The following is an 18,925-nucleotide window of genomic DNA, read 5'->3' as shown; positions in this document are numbered from 1 at the left end:
TGATAAGGTAGCATATAGGGAACAGCTCTGCTTCCAAGAATAATCCAAAGAGTTGCTCCCTAGTGCACTGTTCTTGCAGGTTGTTAGATTGAATAGGTAGTATGTATAGTCCTGGTTTTCTGGCCACTCAGTGCTACCAGTGAAGCCACTCTTGCAGTCTTTGCATACCCAAATCTATCAGGTGCTATACAGAAAGTCAGAGTGCATAAATAATTCAGGATCAGCTGCATGAAAATGGGACTTATGGTGACACAGATCTTGTATAACTGTGTTAATTATTTTCTAATGCAGACGAGGGTCCAATGTCTCACTGACTTTGGATATGAGCAGCTTGGGAAGTGTTGAACCTCTCATCACTGTGCCAACCCCACGAGAAAAAGTAGCGATGGAATATCTACAGTCAGCTGGCCGCATCCTGACACGGCAGCAGCTTCGAGACGCAGTTGCGTGTTCTCATTTACTTCAAACAGAATTCATGGTGAGTTTAACAACAATCTTTAAATGACAATTTTTGACATAACTGGAACAACAGAAACTGTGGGGAAAAAATAGTCAGGAAACACTTTAATGTCAAGGTACAACTAATTTCCACAGGGCAGATTAGATAGTTTCAAGGTGGTATTTATGTTTTATGTTAGTCATATCCATGGATAAAACAGATTCCTCTGGGTTTGAAATTCCATTCATAGATGGGATAAATGTCGTATTAAAGCTACAGTACAAATGGCCAGCACTGTAACACTGTGACAGTTTCGAAGAGATCGTGAAGGCTATGGTGAATGAAAACACTTGGAGATTTTGTTTATTCCCATGTAAACGTCATGTATGTTTGCAATTTGAGCACTAAATTTTTAGTCACTATAAATTACTTTTTGGAGCAGACAAAGACACCTACAGTCCCTGTCCAAAAGGTACTTTTGTCTCAAGGTCCAGATATCTTTAACAAGCATGCCATACAGCAGCCTAATATACTCAAGACCAAAAAAACTGAAGTGCTTTACAAGTGTACTTATTAGTAAAAAGGGTAAGAATCTAAAATGAAGAAAGTGGCTAGGTAGAAACAAGTCAGAGCAAAAAAACTCAGTCAGGGAAAGCACATTACAACGTATTAGTTGGAGTTGAAGCTGGCCAGAAATGTGGGAGACAATAAAAAGAGTTTTTTCAAATGCATTAATGGCAATAGGCAGTACAGAAATATCATCAGCCTGTTACAACATGAGGATGGTCACCTCACAAACAAGGATAGAGACAAGGCAGAGGTGTTTAACACTTTCTTTGCATCTGTCTTCAACATGAATGCTGGAGGGCCATGACTGTGAGAATGATCAACTCCCAGTTGACCCTGAAATTGTGCGGGATCTGCTGCCTCAGCTGGATCCCTACAGATCTATGGGGCCTCATGGGGTTTATCCCGGAATCCTCAAAGAGCTGGCTGATGTCATGGCAAAACCTCTCTTGATGATTTTTGAGCAGTCTTGAGAATCTGGAGAGGTCCCAGATGACAAACATTGTCCCGATTTCAAGCAGGGCAAGAAGGAGAACCCCAGAAACTACAGGCCTATCAGTTTCGCTTCAGTGCCTGATAAAGTTATAGAGAATAATATTATTCTGGGAGATATTGAAAAACACCTGAAAGACAATGCAGTCATTGGTCACAGTCAGCACTGCTTCCTGAGAGGAAAGTCCTGCTTATCCAACTTGATTTCCTTCTATGACAAGGTAACCCACCTAGTTGATCAGGGGAAGCTAGGTGATGTAATCTTTTTGGATTTCAGTAAAGCTTTCAATACTGTCTCTCACAGGATCCTTCTGGACAAAATGTCCAGCACACAGCTGGATAAACACATTATGTTGTGGGTGAGCAATTGGCTCACAGGTCGAGCACAGAGGGTAATAGTGAATGGTGTAACATCAGACTGGTGACCTGTCACTAGTGGGGTTCCACAGGGCTCCATCTTAGGCCCTGTGCTCTTCTACATCTTCATAAAAGACTTGGACCCAGGAATGGAAGGGATGCGAGTTTGCAGATGACACAAAACTAGGAAGAGCTGTTGACTCCCTCAGAGGCAGGGAGGCCTTGCAGAGAGACCTCAGCAAATTAGAGGACTGGGCAATCACCAACCATATAAAGTTCAACAAGGGAAAGTGCTGGATTCTACACCTAGGATGGAGCAGCCCTCGCTCTTTGTACAAACTGGGGAATGATATGCTGGAAAGCAGTGCTGTGGAAAGGGCCCTGGGGATCCTGGTGGACGGCAAGTTGAATCTGAGTCAGCAGTGCCCTGGCAGCCAGGAGGGCCAACTGTGTCCTGGGGGGCATCAGGCAAAGCATTGCCAGTCGGTCAAGGGACGGGATTGTCCCTCTCTGCTGTGCACTGGTGCAGCCTCACCTTGAACAATGTGTGCAGTTTGGGGCACTGCAATATAAGAAAGATATTAAGCTCTTAGAGAGTGTCCAATGGAGGGCAACGAAGATGGTGAAGGGCCTTGAGGGGAAGTCGTATGAGGAGCAGCTGAGGCCACTTGGTCTGTTCAGCCTGGAGGAGACTGAGGGGAGACCTCATTGCAGTCTACAACTTCCTTGTGAGATGAAGAGAAGGGGCAGGCACTGATCTCTTCTCTGTGGTGACCAGTGACAGAACCCAAGGGAATGGCGTGAAGTTGTGTCAGGGGAGGTTTAGGTTGGATATTAGCAAGAGGTTCTTCACCCAGAGGGTGGTTGGGCACTGGAACAGGCTCCCCAGGGAAGTGATCACAGCACCAAGCCTGGCAGAGTTCAAGAGGCCTTCGGACAATACTCTCAGGGACATGGTGTGACTCTTGGGGAGGGTCCTGTGCAGGGGTAAGAGTTGTGGGTCCCTTCCAACTGGGCATATTCTGTGATTCTGTGATTCTGAAAAAGACTGGTAATACAAACCACCCAAATGAAAGAAGCTATCAGAAAAAAGGACACATCTTTTACGAGGGAATTAGAAAAGAGCATAAACTGATGCCAGTTGAATGTGAAAGCTGAGTAAGGCAGGCCAAAACATATTTTGAATTAAAAGCATCATAACTTCATTTTTAAACAGATCAAAAGCACAAAACTTACCAAAAGGTACAAGGATCAACTGATGACCAAAATGGCAGAAAAGTGATCTGGAGAAGTTGAAGCAGTAGGTGAGAAGTGACTGCATTATTTACATCTGTGTTGACTATAGAAGAACTTAGGGAACTTCCTACATCTGTGGCAAGAATAGGTTTAAGCAGATCACTGGAGGATCTGTTTGAGAATGAAGCATTAATGGAAGAGATTCTAGAACAAATCAATAAAATTAATGAAAGTTACTTACTGGAGTAAGCTAGTGGTCACTCAGGAACCCTAAAGGAGTTCATATGTGCATTTACTGATGTATTAACTGGCCAAGTGTAACCAATACTTGTGCTTCAGCAGATGAGGAATCAGAGGGCTAGAGGCAGCACTTTTTCAGAAGGGCTCCAAAAGAGATTCAGAGAACTGCATGCCTAGAAATCCAATGTCCAAATCAGAGAAACTGGAATGAATTAAAATAAAGAAAGAAGCCAATAGATTCATGAATAAATGCAATTGAGTGATGAATAATCAATACAGTGCAGCACCAGACGGATTGGTTGCTTCTCAGTGTAAAAGGAGGTCACAAGTGGAGTCCCAGAGGCATCTGTTCTGGAGCTGATACTGAGAAAAATGCTTGTAAGTCATCTGGCACATGGAATAAATAGTTAGATGGTGAAGTTTGATGATGACACTGGATTACCCAGGGTAGTAAAATTAAAAATAGACTTCAAAAAAATTACAGAAGGATTTTATGATGGTGATGAGGCAGAGGAAATCTGAAGTTGATAAATAAAATGTTATGCATTTGGGAGAAAATAATTTTGTATATTTTGATGGGTTCTGAAATAGAAAGCTAAGAATCTTGGGAAAATCACTACAGGATAATACGGAATCTTTATGAGACTGGAAAAAATCTATAATGCATTCACAACTGCAGGCTGCTCCAATCTCCCCATCTCAAAGCACATACAGAATATGGTGAACATAACTATAGAGTAGAGCAGCAGCTTCTGTATCAGGAGATACTAAATTGACCAGGCTCTAACAGAAGTCTATAAAATCCTAATTGCAAGGAGAAGGTGAATATGGAGTGATTATGCATGGTTTTTCATGCCAAAAGAGCAGTATCAGATGACCAGTGCTATACAAAGAAAAGCTTGTCCCGTTCTAGTTCCCTTAGATGCCTTGCTACCAGTTGCTATCAGAGGATACCAGAGAGCAGGAACCTAACATGATCAGCTACCCAACCGAAGCCTAACTTTTTTTGCGTTTACAAGTATTACCTAGCAAGGCATGTAAGAACTGGAAGACATATACAACCTCCTGAGCAGACTACAGGTCTAACAAAGACATACAAACAATGCACTTCTTATTAAACATACCAGAGCACATGATCCCTTGGCTTTCATTTTTTTCCAATTTTTGTATGTAAGTCAATAGATGATGAATGCCATCTTACTCTAAAAATCACTTTTCATTGTGAATAATATCATTCTACAAAGCAGCCCTTTTATTAATCTTTAAAAACCCAGGGTTTATAGTAAAAGTCATTTGTTTAAGAAAAATAAATCCCTCAATTCTTATACCAAAAAGTGGTCAGACAGTATATACAGAAAAAATTACAAGCATCCAAAATACTTTTATCACCAGTTATGCCATAGGTTCTCTGCCATTCTGCTGCTTAGGCAGGAAAGTCAGAAGAAATAACTTCATCATGCTTAAACCCCCCATGTTAGGAGACAGTTTGTACAGACAACTTGGCACCTTATAGAATCCTGTTTACCCGAATCCTCTCACACAGCATTTGTGCAAGGCTTTGGGTAGATAGAGAATCACATTTTATTTGTCTCTCAGTGGGGCACAACATGACTTTGGCTGTTCAGTGTTTCCACAGAATTTTATTGAGAAGATCATGAGTTGCCTATTCCATTTTTAATCCATTTTTTACAACATGTTTCAAGATGAAGCTGTTGAACTGTATCTGTTTACTATTTTCTTTGCTACGGATAATAGCTTTAGTAGGAACTTGAGGCATGCAAAGAACGCCATATATAAGCCTCACCCATTCTGCTCACTCAGCTTGTTTTAACTAGCTAAAGAAATACAGTAAGCCAGTCTTTTGGACATTAAAATTATTAGCTCCCATGAAAAACTTCCAAGTGTGAAAAAAGAGGAAAATTGTTCAATGTATCTCTGGAAAATTAAACATGAGCAGTTTCAGGTTATTTTGAGTTCTTTAATTAAAACCTAATTTTTTATTAACAATTAAGGGGACGTTACTTATTTTATTGTAAAAAAATTTAAATTACCTGCAAAATGTTTTTCCATAATATTTATTAAGCTGTATTCTTTTTTTTTTTTTTTTAATAATGCTGACAAAAAATTGAGGTCTTTTTAGCTGGGAGAATATACCTGATATGCAAAGAGGAAGAAATATAAATTGCCCAGCATATACTTATATAGTAGCCTGAGCTGCTACTATTCAGAAGACAGAATATCTGAAGTTGGTGACAAAAGATAAAATTTATTATTCTCAAAATACTGGAATGTCAGGAAATACAGTCCTGAATGGGAAAGTGCCAGACTGTTAAATTTATAAAAATTAGTCCTCATAAAAATAGAGGTATCAGTATAATGACTATCTGCCTTGATTTTCCTAAATTTTGCCACATTTTCTTTCAGAGGACCAAATAATATCTCTTCAAGTGTATGAACAGTTGTAGCATTGAAAGGCTAATGTGAGTCAGGATAGTTGTTATTAGAAGAGTATTGCTTAGAGAGGGAAAGTAACCCATAAACAGTATGCACACGCATTTATAATTGCATGCAGTTATTTAATTAAATATATGCGTTTAGTGAAACAATTCTGTATATATAGCTACAGACTTTGTATGCTAGTTTTCACGTGTTCATGGTATTTGCAGTCTGCTGGGCTTATTTGCTCCCCTGTAAATAAATAAAAATCCTGATTTATTTTTTTTCTAGAATAATCTCTTGTTTCTCACAGCCAGTTTCTGAATAAGTGACTTGTCTGTGGCTGTGATCCACGAGGTATTTTCAGGTTTCTGTCTGTGCCCTTGGCCTCACAAGTGCTTACAGTTGGGAGGAGCCCACTGATTAGAAATTGTTTACAGGATGTAAGTGATGAATATTATTAATGGACCTTGTTGGCCCAGAGAAATGTGTTTCTGTTTTCAACTTGGTGGCATCTGTCAGTAACTGGCCAAATGATGAACTATTTAAAAATTTCAGCAGGCGTAGCAAGGGAGACAACCGGGCAGCTGGGAGAGCCTCACTGACCACCATCGCTTGGCTAGGCAGGCAGAGGACTCTCTCTTCCTCACACATCTTTTTCCAGTCTCTGTACATGACAGACATAGATCACAATAAACACAGGCTTACCATCTTGCTCTCTCTCGGTATATAGTTCAGCAGGGAAACCTTTCAGAAGCCATTCAATGGTGGTCTTTATACTAACCCAGAACTGAGCCAGGGAAGCTCTAGGTCAGCCACTTGGAACAGTTTGGACCCCAAGGGCCAAGGGTAAGAGTCTCATGGAGATCACCGTTGGGAAGTGGTAAAAGTCAGAGATAAATATGAGGAGGGTGTGGGAGCTCATTTTGTAGTTCTGCGGAGGAGAAAGTGGCATCAGAAGCAGGACAGAGGTGACATGGTGAATCCAAAAAATCCGATATGAAGAACTGCTCAGAGACTTTTGTATCTTTAAGCAGCAAGGTATTTGTTTATTCAACATTGGGAGCAAGCCAGCTCACACTGGACGAACTTACTCGACTTGAAAGTGCAAAACCAAGCCATTTTATACACTTTAGATACATGGTTACAACATTTAACATACATACTAATAAGTAGGTGGCGGCGGCACGGCCCCGGCCTGGCCCGGCACGCGGGCCTGGAAAGGAGAGAGAGGTGGGGAGCTTTGCCGGCGTGGACTGTGCCCTCGTGGGAGATGAGAGGGGGAGCCTTGGAGCACACAGAGGAGAAGGACAACTCTAAACCCGGGCAGATGGAGCTTGCTTAGCCCTGTAAGGCCATCCATCTAAGAGAAGGTCACTCTAATTAAACCTACATCCTGAGGACCTCGCTACCACTGTCCAAGCTTGCTCGACCCTGGCAGATGAACCTTAGGATTAAAGGGTAGGTTCAGTTCCACGCACACTGCGTCTCACCTAAAAAAAATCCATTGCGCAGGCTCGAAGGCCTTACCCACGTTTGCAAAGCCCTGTAGTGACATCTTCTACAAATGCAGTCACACAAAGATCAAAAGACAAAGGCATATACACCTGCCTCCAAAGGTGTACCCAAATTAACTCTAGCATCCTGGAACATCAGAACCATGCTCGATTCTGCGGATAGCAGACGTCCTGAGCGTTGGTCTGCCCTAATTGCCCACGAACTGTCACGTCTCAACATCGACATTGCTGCTCTCAGTGAAGTTTGCCTTCATGAGGAAGGCAGCCTCGGAGAACAGGGTCTGGTTACACACTCTTTCAGTCAGGTAAGCCCAGAACCGGAAAGCATCTCTCAGGAGTCGGCTTCATGATCAAAAACTCTATTGTTCCTAAACTCAAAACTCTGCCGACAGGTCATTCTGACCGCATTATCTCCCTACGCTTTCCACTGCACAACAAGCAACACGTTGTCCTCTTTAGTATATATACCCCAACTCTCCAAGCTGACCCTGCTGAAAAAGATAAATTTTACACCGACCTGCGCCGCCTTACCCAGAAGGTTCCTGCAGATGATAAGATCATTATCCTTGGTGATTTCAATGCCAGAGTAGGAAAAAACTTTGAAGCCTGGAAAGGAATATTAGGCAAACATGGTGTTGGAAGCTGCAACAATAATGGTCGACTTCTGCTAGAGTTCTGTGCGGAGCAACAGCTCACCATCACTAATACTATCTTTCAGCAGAAAAATAGTCTGAAGACATGCATGGATGCATCCCAGATATAAGCACTCACACTTCATCGATTATGTCTTGGTGCGACGGAGAGATGTCCGTGATGTGCACCACACCCGCGTGATGCCTAGTGCAGAATGCCAAACAGACCATCAACTGGTGCACTGTAAACTTAACTTCAATCTTAAATTCAAACCTAAAAGGGGCAGTATCCCAAGGAGGAGACTCCAAGTTAACAACCTCCAATCAGCCACAGTGAGAAACAAATTCCAGGCTAATCTTCAAACTAGGCTCGAAAACCATTCCATAGATTCTACAGATACCTCTCCTGTAACACTTTGGCACCATATTAAAAGCAGAATTCTGCAGTCCTCTGAAAAAACCTTAGGGTTCTCGCTCAAGAAGAACAAGGACTGGTTCGATGAAAACAATCAAGAGATACAGGAATTGTTGAGGAGGAAGAGAACCGCCCACCAAGCACACCTTGTGCTGCCATCCTGTCACGTAAGAAAAGCAGCCTTTCGCCTTGCATGCAGCAAGCTCCAACAGAAACTCTGTGACATCCAGAACAAGTGGTGGATCAATCTAGCTGAAAAAACACAATTATGCGCAGACACGGGTGATTACAGAGGATTCTATGAGGCCCTGAAAACAGCATACGGGCCTACATACCAAACCCAAAGCCCTCTACTCAGCGCTGATGGTCAAACGCTTCTGACAGATAAAGCCTCCATTCTGAATCGATGGTCTGAACGCTTTCAGACTCTTTTCAGTACTAGCCGTGTAGTTCAAGACTCAGCTATTCAGTCCATCACACAACAACCAGTGAAGAATGAATTGGATACTGCCCCCACTTTAGGAGAAACCCTTAAGGCCATACAGCAGGTGAAAACTGGCAAGGCAGCTGGGGTTGATGGAATTCCACCGGAAGTCTGGAAACATGGGGGCCCTGCACTCCATGCTAAATTTCATGAGTTTGTGGTGCGCTGTTGGGAACTAGGCGAACTACCATCAGACCTTCGAGATGCAGTCATCATCACCTTGTATAAGAAGAAAGGAATTAAATCAGACTGTTGAAATTACTGTGATATTACTCTACTCTCCATTGCTGGCAAAATCCTGGCAAGAATACTCTTGAGCAGACCCGCTATATACCCGCTATAGCAGAAGGAATTCTATCTGAAAGCCGGTGTGGTTTCAGAGCCAAGAGGAGCACCACAGACATGGTGTTTGTTCTCAGACAACTGCAAGAGAAGTGTAGGGAACAGAACAAAGGTCTCTATGTAACCTTTGTTGACCTCACCAAGGCTTTCGATACTGTGAGCAGAAAAGGTCTATGGCAGATTTTGGAATGCTTAGGTTGTCCCCCCAAGTTCCTTAAAATGATCATCTTACTCCATGAGGATCAGCACGGCCAAGTCAGTTATTGTGATGCACTTTCTGAGTCCTTTCTAATAATTAATGGTGTGAAACAAGTCTGTGTTCTCACTCCTACCCTATTCACAGTCTTTTTCAGCATGATGCTCCAAAGGGCCACGGCAGACCTCGATGATCAGGACGGTATCTACATTGGATACCGTACTGATGGAAGCCTATTCAACCTAAGGTGACTGAAGGCCCATACTAAGACCTTAAATCATCTTGTCCGAGAACTGCTTTATGCTGATGACGCCGCCCTTGTCGCCCACACAGAAGCAGCTCTGCAGCATTTAACATCCTGATTTGCAGACGCTGCTGATTTCTTTGGGCTGGAAGTCAGCTTAAAGAAGACAGAAGTTCTCTATCAACCGGCACCTCAGGAAGTCTTCCATCATCCCCATATCACCATTGGCGAATCAGTGCTCAAATCAGTCCAGCAGTTTAATTACCTAGGTAGCCTCATCTCCTCGGATGGTAAGATTGATGGAGAGATAGACAACAAGTTAGCAAAGGCATGTAGTGCCTTTGGAAAGCTTCATAAAGGAGTTTGGTGAAATAAACACCTGAAGAAAAGTACAAAGATCAGTGTTTACAGAGCCATAGTGCTGTCTACTCTCTTATATGGATCTGAATCTCAAGTCATCTACCGCCACCACCTGCCACTCCTAGAACGCTTCCATCAATGCTGCCTCCGTACAATCCTAAACATCCACTGGTCAGATTATGTGACTAATACGTCTGTTCTAGAACAAGCAGCAATCACAAGTATTGAGGCCATGTTGCTGAGAACACAGCTGTGCTGGGCAGGACACGTCTCAAGGATGAAGGACCATTGCCTCCCTAAGATCCTGCTTTACGGTGGACTTGCCACTGGCTGCCACATGAGAGGAGCCCTGAAGAGAAGATACAAGGACTCCCTGAAACAACATCTCAGCCTTGGCTATATTGATCAACATAACTGGTCTACTCTGGCCTCCAATCGGGAAGTCTGGAGACACACTATCTATAACACTGCCGATGCTTTTGAGAAAGCACGCAGGATCACTCTTGAGGAGAAAAGACAACGCAGAAAGATTTGTGCCTTGCAGAATATACCACCTAAGGAGTTTTTCTGCTGTGCCTTTTGCAACCGGACGTGCCTGTCTCGTATTGGCCTTTTTAGCCACCAGTGTGCCTGTAACAAATGTGGGTAGATCCCTCCTCAAATCTTCTTTCGCAAAGCCTAGCCATGATGATAAGTAGGCTAGTCTCTGGGCGGAGTCTTTCTAGACATGCGCAGTCTGGGGGGTCTTCTCCTCAAGCCTTCATCCCTCTGGTGGTCGCCATGGACATCTTCCTCAATTTGACCTCTTCAATTAGGTGACCTGAATTCTTCAAGCTTGCAAAATCCTGGCTCTGGGCCTTCTATATCTTGTTCAAACATCTAGTTTACCTAATTTATTACTGTGTGTGTACCACTCCTATTCTTTCTATAATAAGGCCTTTGGTCCAGTGAGCAGAACAGAACATGATATTAACCAGTGCTCCTAAAATATTCTTCGAGCAAAACGGTTATTGGGGTTTCTTAGCAGGCCAAGATATCTCAGTTAACTCTTTTAGGCCTGGCTCCTTTTTCAATGGTTTGACCTAAGGTAATAGAGATGAAATTTATGCAGGAATGAAGTCTTACAAGTGAGAATATCCCACACATAGCAAAAGCATCATATAGATGGCAGTACAGGGAGCTGAAAAAGGACTGGGTGAAGTACCTGCAAGGAAGGAGTATCTTAGCAGCACCACTTTGGCTGGCCTGACACAGCAAGTCTTTCTTCTCAGGAGTCAGCTGAAGAGCAAAGAAGAGATTGAGGAAGGAGAGGGAGAATAAAGAAGATCCACAAAGCACATCCATATAAGGCAGAGAAGGTAGAAAAATAAGAACCAATACAGACTCACTCAGTATCATATTCAGAGCCAAGTTGTGAAGCAGAAACAAATCACAGCATTTCATTATAAACCCTCTAAATTCTACTTAACTTTGCCATCTCTTTAAGCAGAAAAGCGAGAGGAGAGCTTTCCCTGTTGGGTGTACCTGTTGGTGCATCCTTGGTTAGAGGCCTCATCGCAGTTCCTCTAAAAAAAAACCCTGCAGAAGTCAGTCATGCTAAGCAGGACCAGAGCTCGTGTCTGAAGGACAGTGGCCATGCATCTCATCTGTGCCAAAGTCCTGGGCAGGCCTGCACCTGTGGAGTTAAAAACCACCTGATTTTGAAGGAAAATATTTGAGTACATTTTCCAGTGATTGAATCCAAAAGATCCTCCTTGTGTTCCTATGTGACTGTAAGAGGCAATTATTTAATATGCTGTTGTCTCTTAGGATAAATGTCCCAGGCTAGCATGAAATTTCCATATCTCTAGTAATTACTGTTCTTTTAAGTAGAACTATTAATTTATTGAAGATCAAATTCCAGCTTACCCTAAGATAATTTAAATAATGGTGGCCAAAAAAAAATCAGTAAAAAGGTGAAGATTTGAGTCAACTGAAGAATTTTTAATGTGATTTTGCCAGATTGTTTTTGTTGGTAAAACATCCCCCACAATCAGGAAAAAAAAACCCTGCATATTTCATCTTGCCATTTTAAAAGGGTTGTTTTTATTCAACTGTAAAAACACTGTTTTGGGACCTCAAAATCAAAATTATTCTTACCCTCCCTTAAAAGAAGTTAAACATCATGTTCATGGAAAATTGGGGGATTTCTACTTTTCATGCTGACAAACAACTTGAAAAACATTAGGTTCATCGGGAGTTTATCATTTGTATATTTTTGACACTTCAAGGAAACTGTCACATTAGTTACTTGCACATCTGCATGTTTAAAGAAGACAGTGCAAAACGGTCACTAAAAGATCAAAATGAGAAGTAAGAAAAATAGATTTAGATTTTTATTAATTTTGAGTCATTGAATGCAAAAGACTAAGGCACTTCATTCTAGTTGTTTAAATAAAAGGCAAGTGAAGTCTTTGAATGACATTGTTAAGGACTTAGCACAATATTTAAAAAAACCGTTTGCCATATATTAATATTTAATTATTTTCAAAGTTCCTCCCCCAATTATGTAAAAAATTGCTCTTTTCTGACACAGTACTGCACTTTTGAACTCCACTTTTTTAGAACTATTGTGCATTTTAACCTTGCTCCTAATCCCGTAAAAACTTTTTAATAATTCATCAGAAGCGTTCCTTGGAAGTCACCCCTTCAATATGCAACTCCCTGTGTTTATTAAAGGAAGGGTGTTGACAGGCTTGATGTGGGAACCACTTTTTTTGTTAATAACTTTGATGTCAAAAGACAGTTGTGTAACAGCAGATGGCCTTCTGGTGATAATTTCCTGCATGGCTCCTTTGGAAACATCAATCTGATTTAATTTATTTTTTATAGGAAATACCAATGAATTTTGTGGATCCCAAAGAAATTGACATCCCGAGTCATGGAACTAAAAATCGCTATAAAACAATTTTACCAAGTAAGTGAGTTAGCCCATGGTTTCCTATATGACACTTAGTCCTGCTTTGAGACCTTATTGCTGTGAAAATCCAGCTATCTTTATATTTGCTTGTTGTGTACTTGTATTTATAATCTGTATAGAAAGAAAACAGAAACCCAGTGCTGTAGGACTGGCAAATGCAGAACTCTCATTGGATGCCTTAGTAGGTACACATGTTGGCAGCATCCCAGCCATGTTCTGAAGTGCTTGATGATTTTCTCTGAAAGGCAGCTCAGGCAGATGAGTAGAGAGAGATGTGCCGTGCCTCACAGTAGCTCATCCATCACAGCACAAATTATCTTGCAGTCACTGGATTCCCTCTGGTTGGAGGAAGCTACTTGGGACTAAAAAAACTCAGACTACAAAAAGCAAGTGCTACTTATCCTTTGTTCTAGTGGGTTTCCATCTTTTTAAGCCCTCTGGTGGTTGGGGTTTTGTTCTCTGTGTGCTAATTGTCTTTGGGGAAATCTGTTTGCAGGAGTAAGAAAACCACCTTCACACAGTGCTGTCTCTTCGTTGCTGTAAACTTGTTACTGCCTTCTATACTGCTTCTGTATTTTCATTGGCCCAAATTCATATAACAATTGCATTGTTATAATTAGAGGTGATTGAAAGCTCTTCAGTGGAATAGTTTTCCTTCAAAATACATCTCTCTGAAATGCAGCTATTTTCATAGCATTTGTTGGCAGATAGTAAGATATTCCATTTTTCTTTTATTAAGCATTTTGTTTTGTGTTCTGTTTCAAAATAGGTGCAGAAGTTTTAGCATTGCACTAAGTATAGACATGAATAGTTGAGTTTTTATAAATTTTGACATCACCAAAGTGAAAAAGTTCAGTGATTCAAATTTTGCAGAACACTCCCACAGAAGAATGTAAACACATCCCTTTGCTTATGTTTGGAATGAAGAATACTTTTAAAATGACAGCATATTCTATCAACTAGAAATTTGTTTTCTAATCATCTCTAGATTGTCCTTGTGGGCCTATGTTACATGTTAGTAATTCAAATTCAAATGATGGAGTTTCTCTCACCAAACCTGAACACGTTGTAATTTGTTCACATCATACAATGGCCTTGCAGTTAAATTAATGAAAACTGGTGGCCTTCAGCCTGTAGATTTGTCTCAGAAATGTGAAATGTAGCTGGGAAATAAACTATATATTTTATAGTTTATTTCCTCTATACTGTATAGAGTCCTTGCTTCTCTTCAGCCTCCATTAAAATTTCCATTGTGTTCAAGGATAGTTCATCTGTTGCAACCAACAGCTGTGTGCCTTTGCGTGCAGTCAAGAAATGTTAAAGGGAATCAAAAAAAGAAAGTAAGTTAATGCAAGTTATATACCTAACAGTCAGAAAATTCAGCGTCTCTTAGAGTCTGGCCCAGTGTCAACAGGATGTACATGGAGGGTGAAATCCTGACCCCTTTGACGACAGCAGGACTTTTGCCATCAGCTGCAGTGGAGACAAGATATCACCAGGCCTCCCTCCACCTGACTGGCAGATTTTTGAAAGGAGTTCTCCTTTCCCTTAGCATCTCATGTTCCAGCTGTCCCAGCCACCATCAGGTTCACCTTCAGCAACACCTGGCAAATGCAATGAGTCCTATTTCACTGCAGTATGTGTTTTGAATTGGGACACAACAGCTGGGCTGTGGTTAATGCTGATGAGCTTTGAGAACCAGCGTGCCTGTGTGTCTTCACCTCCAATTAACTGAGATGTGCTGCCAGCTCCATGGCACATTTTGAATCCAAGCATGCTGCTGGTGTGCACCACAGCTACTCACTGACAGGCCCTTTGTAACCGTCTTTGACAGAAGTCAAAAGGTCTGTTGTGTGTTAGCACCAGACTTTATCAAAGAAGATATTTTGAGGATTGAGGCGAATGCTCATAATAAATATTCGCACATCCCACACCCAGTCGGAGAGGATTTGGAAATTATTTGTGTGATTAAATAGAACAGCTTTTCTGGTTTCCTGCTCAGATGATATCAACCTGCTGCTTCATACACCCGCATCAGCTTTTCCATTCCCAGCACTGGGTGCGTCTCCTGAATTGGGGCACCTGTGATGACAAGTGACGTTTGAGCTGATGGATTATCTCCTAAAAATGCCCAGTCCTGCCAGCTCCACCCTCTATGCTTTGGAGGTGTTCTTATTTTCCAAGAGATAATTCTGTGACAGGGTGCAGATACTACCCAGCCAGACACACTCGTGTGAAATAAAACTAATGCCTATTGAAAAGTGTTCTATATAGAAAACTATAAACTGCAGGAAACGTTACATTGCTGTGAAAGATGTTCAAGTTGCAGTATAACATAGCCAACACTCTTATGCAAACACTAGGATGCCGCTTTAAGTTTTCTAAGTGTTATTTGCATTATAATAATATTCTAATTCATTAGGCTCCCCCTAATGAGGAGCCAGTGTGGGATCAGAGGCAAGTGGCTAAGCAGTTCCTTAAAATTCACTGTTTCTCCATCCTTCCTCGTCACTGTGACCCCACCCATTGCTCCTGTTAAACTGTGCTCCATACTTTCTGCTGCATTTCCTCTGCCACCAGTCTGTAGTATGTCTCTCTCCCTCTGACCAGGTTCCCAATACTGCACACAGATTTCCCAGTCTCTCACCTGTGGCAGAATACCAGCCCTGCTGCTCCTTCCTCATCCTCTTAGTCTACATCTTCACCTTTCCCTGCTTGTCTCCTGCAGCCCCCACTACATATTCCTGAAGCAGGACCTCAGCTTCAAAGCCCTCTATGTTTTCTACTTCCTGTCTCACTTTTCTACATCAAACCAGAAGCAGAATTCCTGTGGTACTTTAGACTATATGTGGACTTTTGCTTACAAAGGAGCCAGTGGCTTAACACTATTCTGTGGATATCTATGTGTGTGTGTAATACATCCAAGGTACCTGGTTACCATTCCCTATCTTTTTCTGAAGAATAACCTCATGTCAAAAGTCTTCATGAAAACGCCTTGGACAGAAGAGCAGATTCACAGTAACATGAAGATAGAAAGCACTTAGGGGGTCAGACCACAAAGTCCACAGGCTCTTGCTTGAAGTACTTGTGCTAAAACTGGCTCTGGTACTCCAGCTGAAGGCAAGGGGAAAGTTAAATTTAAATCATATGAACAAAGTAATTTATTATGAAAGCATATAGACAGATGCTAGAAAACTGTTTTCCTAATGCCGAGAACTTTCAAGATCCCTTGCACTTCTCAGTCCTGACTACAAACAGTCATATTTACTCCAGTTCTGCTCCATAATGAAGGCAATAGGGCCAACAGCAGACTTTCAGAGACTAAATAAAAAAAATCATATATACAAATCAGAAGAGAAAAATAGTTGAATCTTAGTGGAATTCAACAAGGGTTCATCAATGCATTTTTACATATCCATGTGAGTCAACAAAATGTGTCCTAGTTGGGGTCACCAGTATCATAGCATGTATAATATTTGTAAATAGCAAGTATTATAATAATTGATCTATATTAGACTGCATAGTTAAAAATGTAAATGGATATTAGGCAGACCATATTTTTAGTAGATAAAAAGATTCCCTTCGCATGGATGAAACTTTATTTTGTAATGCTGAAGCATGTTTTAAATGCAGAAGCACTCACCATGATAAATCCGTTAAGTTTTCAATTGAGAAATCCTGGATTATATTGGAATTACCAGGAAATAATTCAGACGGGATTAAAAAATGGTGCATAGTTTACAGGTGTTTTATACATGAGTTGTTTTGAAACAGTTGCATTATTTGCAAGTCTAATAGCCTGCCCTACCTGGCAGAGATTGGGAATGCAGTCTAGTATGATTCTTCAATGTTCTGTGTTACAATATTTGCCAAGTATTACCAGTACCCATAATTTATTTATAGACTGCAAGCAAAATTAGGCAAAATAGAGAAGAATGAATTTCAGAATGGTTTAGTATCTGAAAAATTTATGACCTTTTGGGCTGCAAGTGTGAGAGCAGTCTGCCTCACAAAATTTTTGTCTTCCTTTCCTGCTAAAAAAAACCAGAAACCTCTTAAGGACAGCCTTTCTCACAGTATTTCTGTCTTGCTATTGTTTAGGCAACTAGGATAGGACTAGGAGTAACAAAGGACTTATCTTGGAAATGCTACAAATGCAAACATACCCATGCCCTAAAGAATTCAGGACACAGTAGTTGAAATGGAAGAAGGAAAAATGACCACAGCACATTATACCCACCATGCAATGAACACAGCCTTTGCAATGGGACAAAACCCCATGCCTTCCTGACAAAGTGACATCATGGAGTGGATGATCCTCCAGTATCTGTGGCATTGCAGGAGGTTGTCCAGCCCTGATTGTTCCCTGCACTGGGCAGACTCATGGGGGCAAGCTACAGCCCCTTTAAGACCATCCTCTTGCTCCAATGTGATAAGTTCAGGACAATATTGATTTGTTAAAGATGGAGTTAGAAAAAGCTTCTTCTACTCTTATGGGAGAACTACTCCAAACTTCCTAGATACATGGAAGAATACAGGAGTAATTTTACCTCCGTTAAAATTGTAGATGTATTTTATTAGCAATATTAAGTGCTTAACACCTCTGCTGCATTTCAAGATGCTTTACAAAAATTGATGAATTCAGCCTTGCAGCCACCATCTGTCTTTCTCCCGTAGCTTCAGACTCTCAGACTTTGCCATCCTTGGGGAAAAGATTATTACCTCCAAGGTATTCGTCATTCAGGAGGAAGCAAATGACTTCCATTTATGTCTGATGATTGCTTAGTGGCTCTGGACCTTTAGCGCTGCTCAGGTTTTCCTCATCTCAGAGCTCAGTTTACAGCACTTGCCTATTTCATAACTGATTGTGACTGTTAATTTATAAGAGATTCCTGTTCGGAAGCAGTGTTTGTTTCGTTGATTGGATTTGGAAGGAGGTCTCAGAAACTGTGAAACTGATTTAGCTGCTCCCTAGTAACAGAAGGATTTATCTCAAGACATGGTAATTAAACTGGATGTTGAGGCTGCTTGGAAGAGGTTTTTTAAGGTAGAGGTCAAGTGACACCAGAATCAGAGGCATTGTGTGAGCTAGAGGAAGCGGGTGTTTTTTCAAGGCCACGTAGCCTGAGGCATTTGTGGAAATGGCTAATAACCACTCTGCTGAAAAGGAATGAGAAGTTTCCTGTCCTCATATTGTTAAGAGAAAAAAAAGCTCTAAGTGAAAAAAGTTGGAAAAGCTAGTACAAAGAGATTTTAACACAAGCTAATTAGGGTTCACATAGTGCTACTAACTGCAGAAGACAAGACTTCCATGTACAGACTTTGAATTAGAAGTCATGCAGTCATTTGCATATTTTAAGAAACATACTTTCAAAACATCAGCCTGGGTTCTACAAAGGCTCCATTCCTGTCCAAGATGCTCCTGTGATCTCCAGTGGAAAATTTATGTTTGGGATCATCCCTCCTCTTCCTTTGATTTGCAAAGGTTTTATCTAGTTTTTAGGAACAGGATGAAAAGTCACAAAGTAAACCCAAAAGCAACTCTGAAAATACCAATTTTTGCTACAGCATATGTACATCAATTATATATTTCTTGTGTAAACAGCAGGACCACACAATACATAATGTTTTCTTACCACTTTCCAGCTCAGCGCCCGCAAATGTATCTTTAAACACGTACCCTAGATTGCACTTAGTGAAGCAGCTATCCAGAAACTATTTCCAAACCAACAGGTGTCTGTATACTGTCAAAAAACCACTGATTCTAAGTAATTATTTAAGCAAATTGCCAGAAGAAAAGATATTTTTTCAGCACAGATGTATTTCCATATCATTTTGTTAATAGTAGAATATTTTTTCAGAAAAGGTGTGAAGAAAGTGAAATTGTGTCTCTAGACAGCCACAACATAGGCTCACCTACTCACTCCCCTTCTGCTTACCCCTTTCTTTTATGTTGTGTACTTGAGAATTTACTGGCTTTAATTCCAAAATGGTATTACATGGGGGATC

General features: G+C 41.2%; 1 protein-coding gene across 3 annotated transcripts in view; it reads left to right on the top strand.

Moving 5' to 3' along the window:
- The window catches only part of PTPRR (protein tyrosine phosphatase, receptor type R), a 154,184-nt gene that overhangs the window by 114,536 nt on the left and 20,723 nt on the right, over positions 1 to 18,925 (top strand). For all 3 annotated transcript variants that reach the window (XM_027679782.1, XM_027679784.1, XM_027679785.1), the window contains 2 exons: positions 292 to 478; positions 12,829 to 12,913. In XM_027679782.1, coding sequence (XP_027535583.1) covers positions 292 to 478; positions 12,829 to 12,913 — 272 coding nt within the window. The remainder of the gene's footprint in view (positions 1 to 291; positions 479 to 12,828; positions 12,914 to 18,925) is intronic.

The sequence above is a fragment of the Neopelma chrysocephalum genome, unplaced genomic scaffold, assembly GCF_003984885.1.
Source record: "Neopelma chrysocephalum unplaced genomic scaffold, ASM398488v2 Primary Assembly neopelma1_59, whole genome shotgun sequence".
Classification (NCBI taxonomy): Eukaryota; Metazoa; Chordata; class Aves; order Passeriformes; family Pipridae; genus Neopelma; species Neopelma chrysocephalum.
Note: the sequence above shows the minus strand (reverse complement) of the source record. Positions and strands in the feature narration are given on the sequence as shown.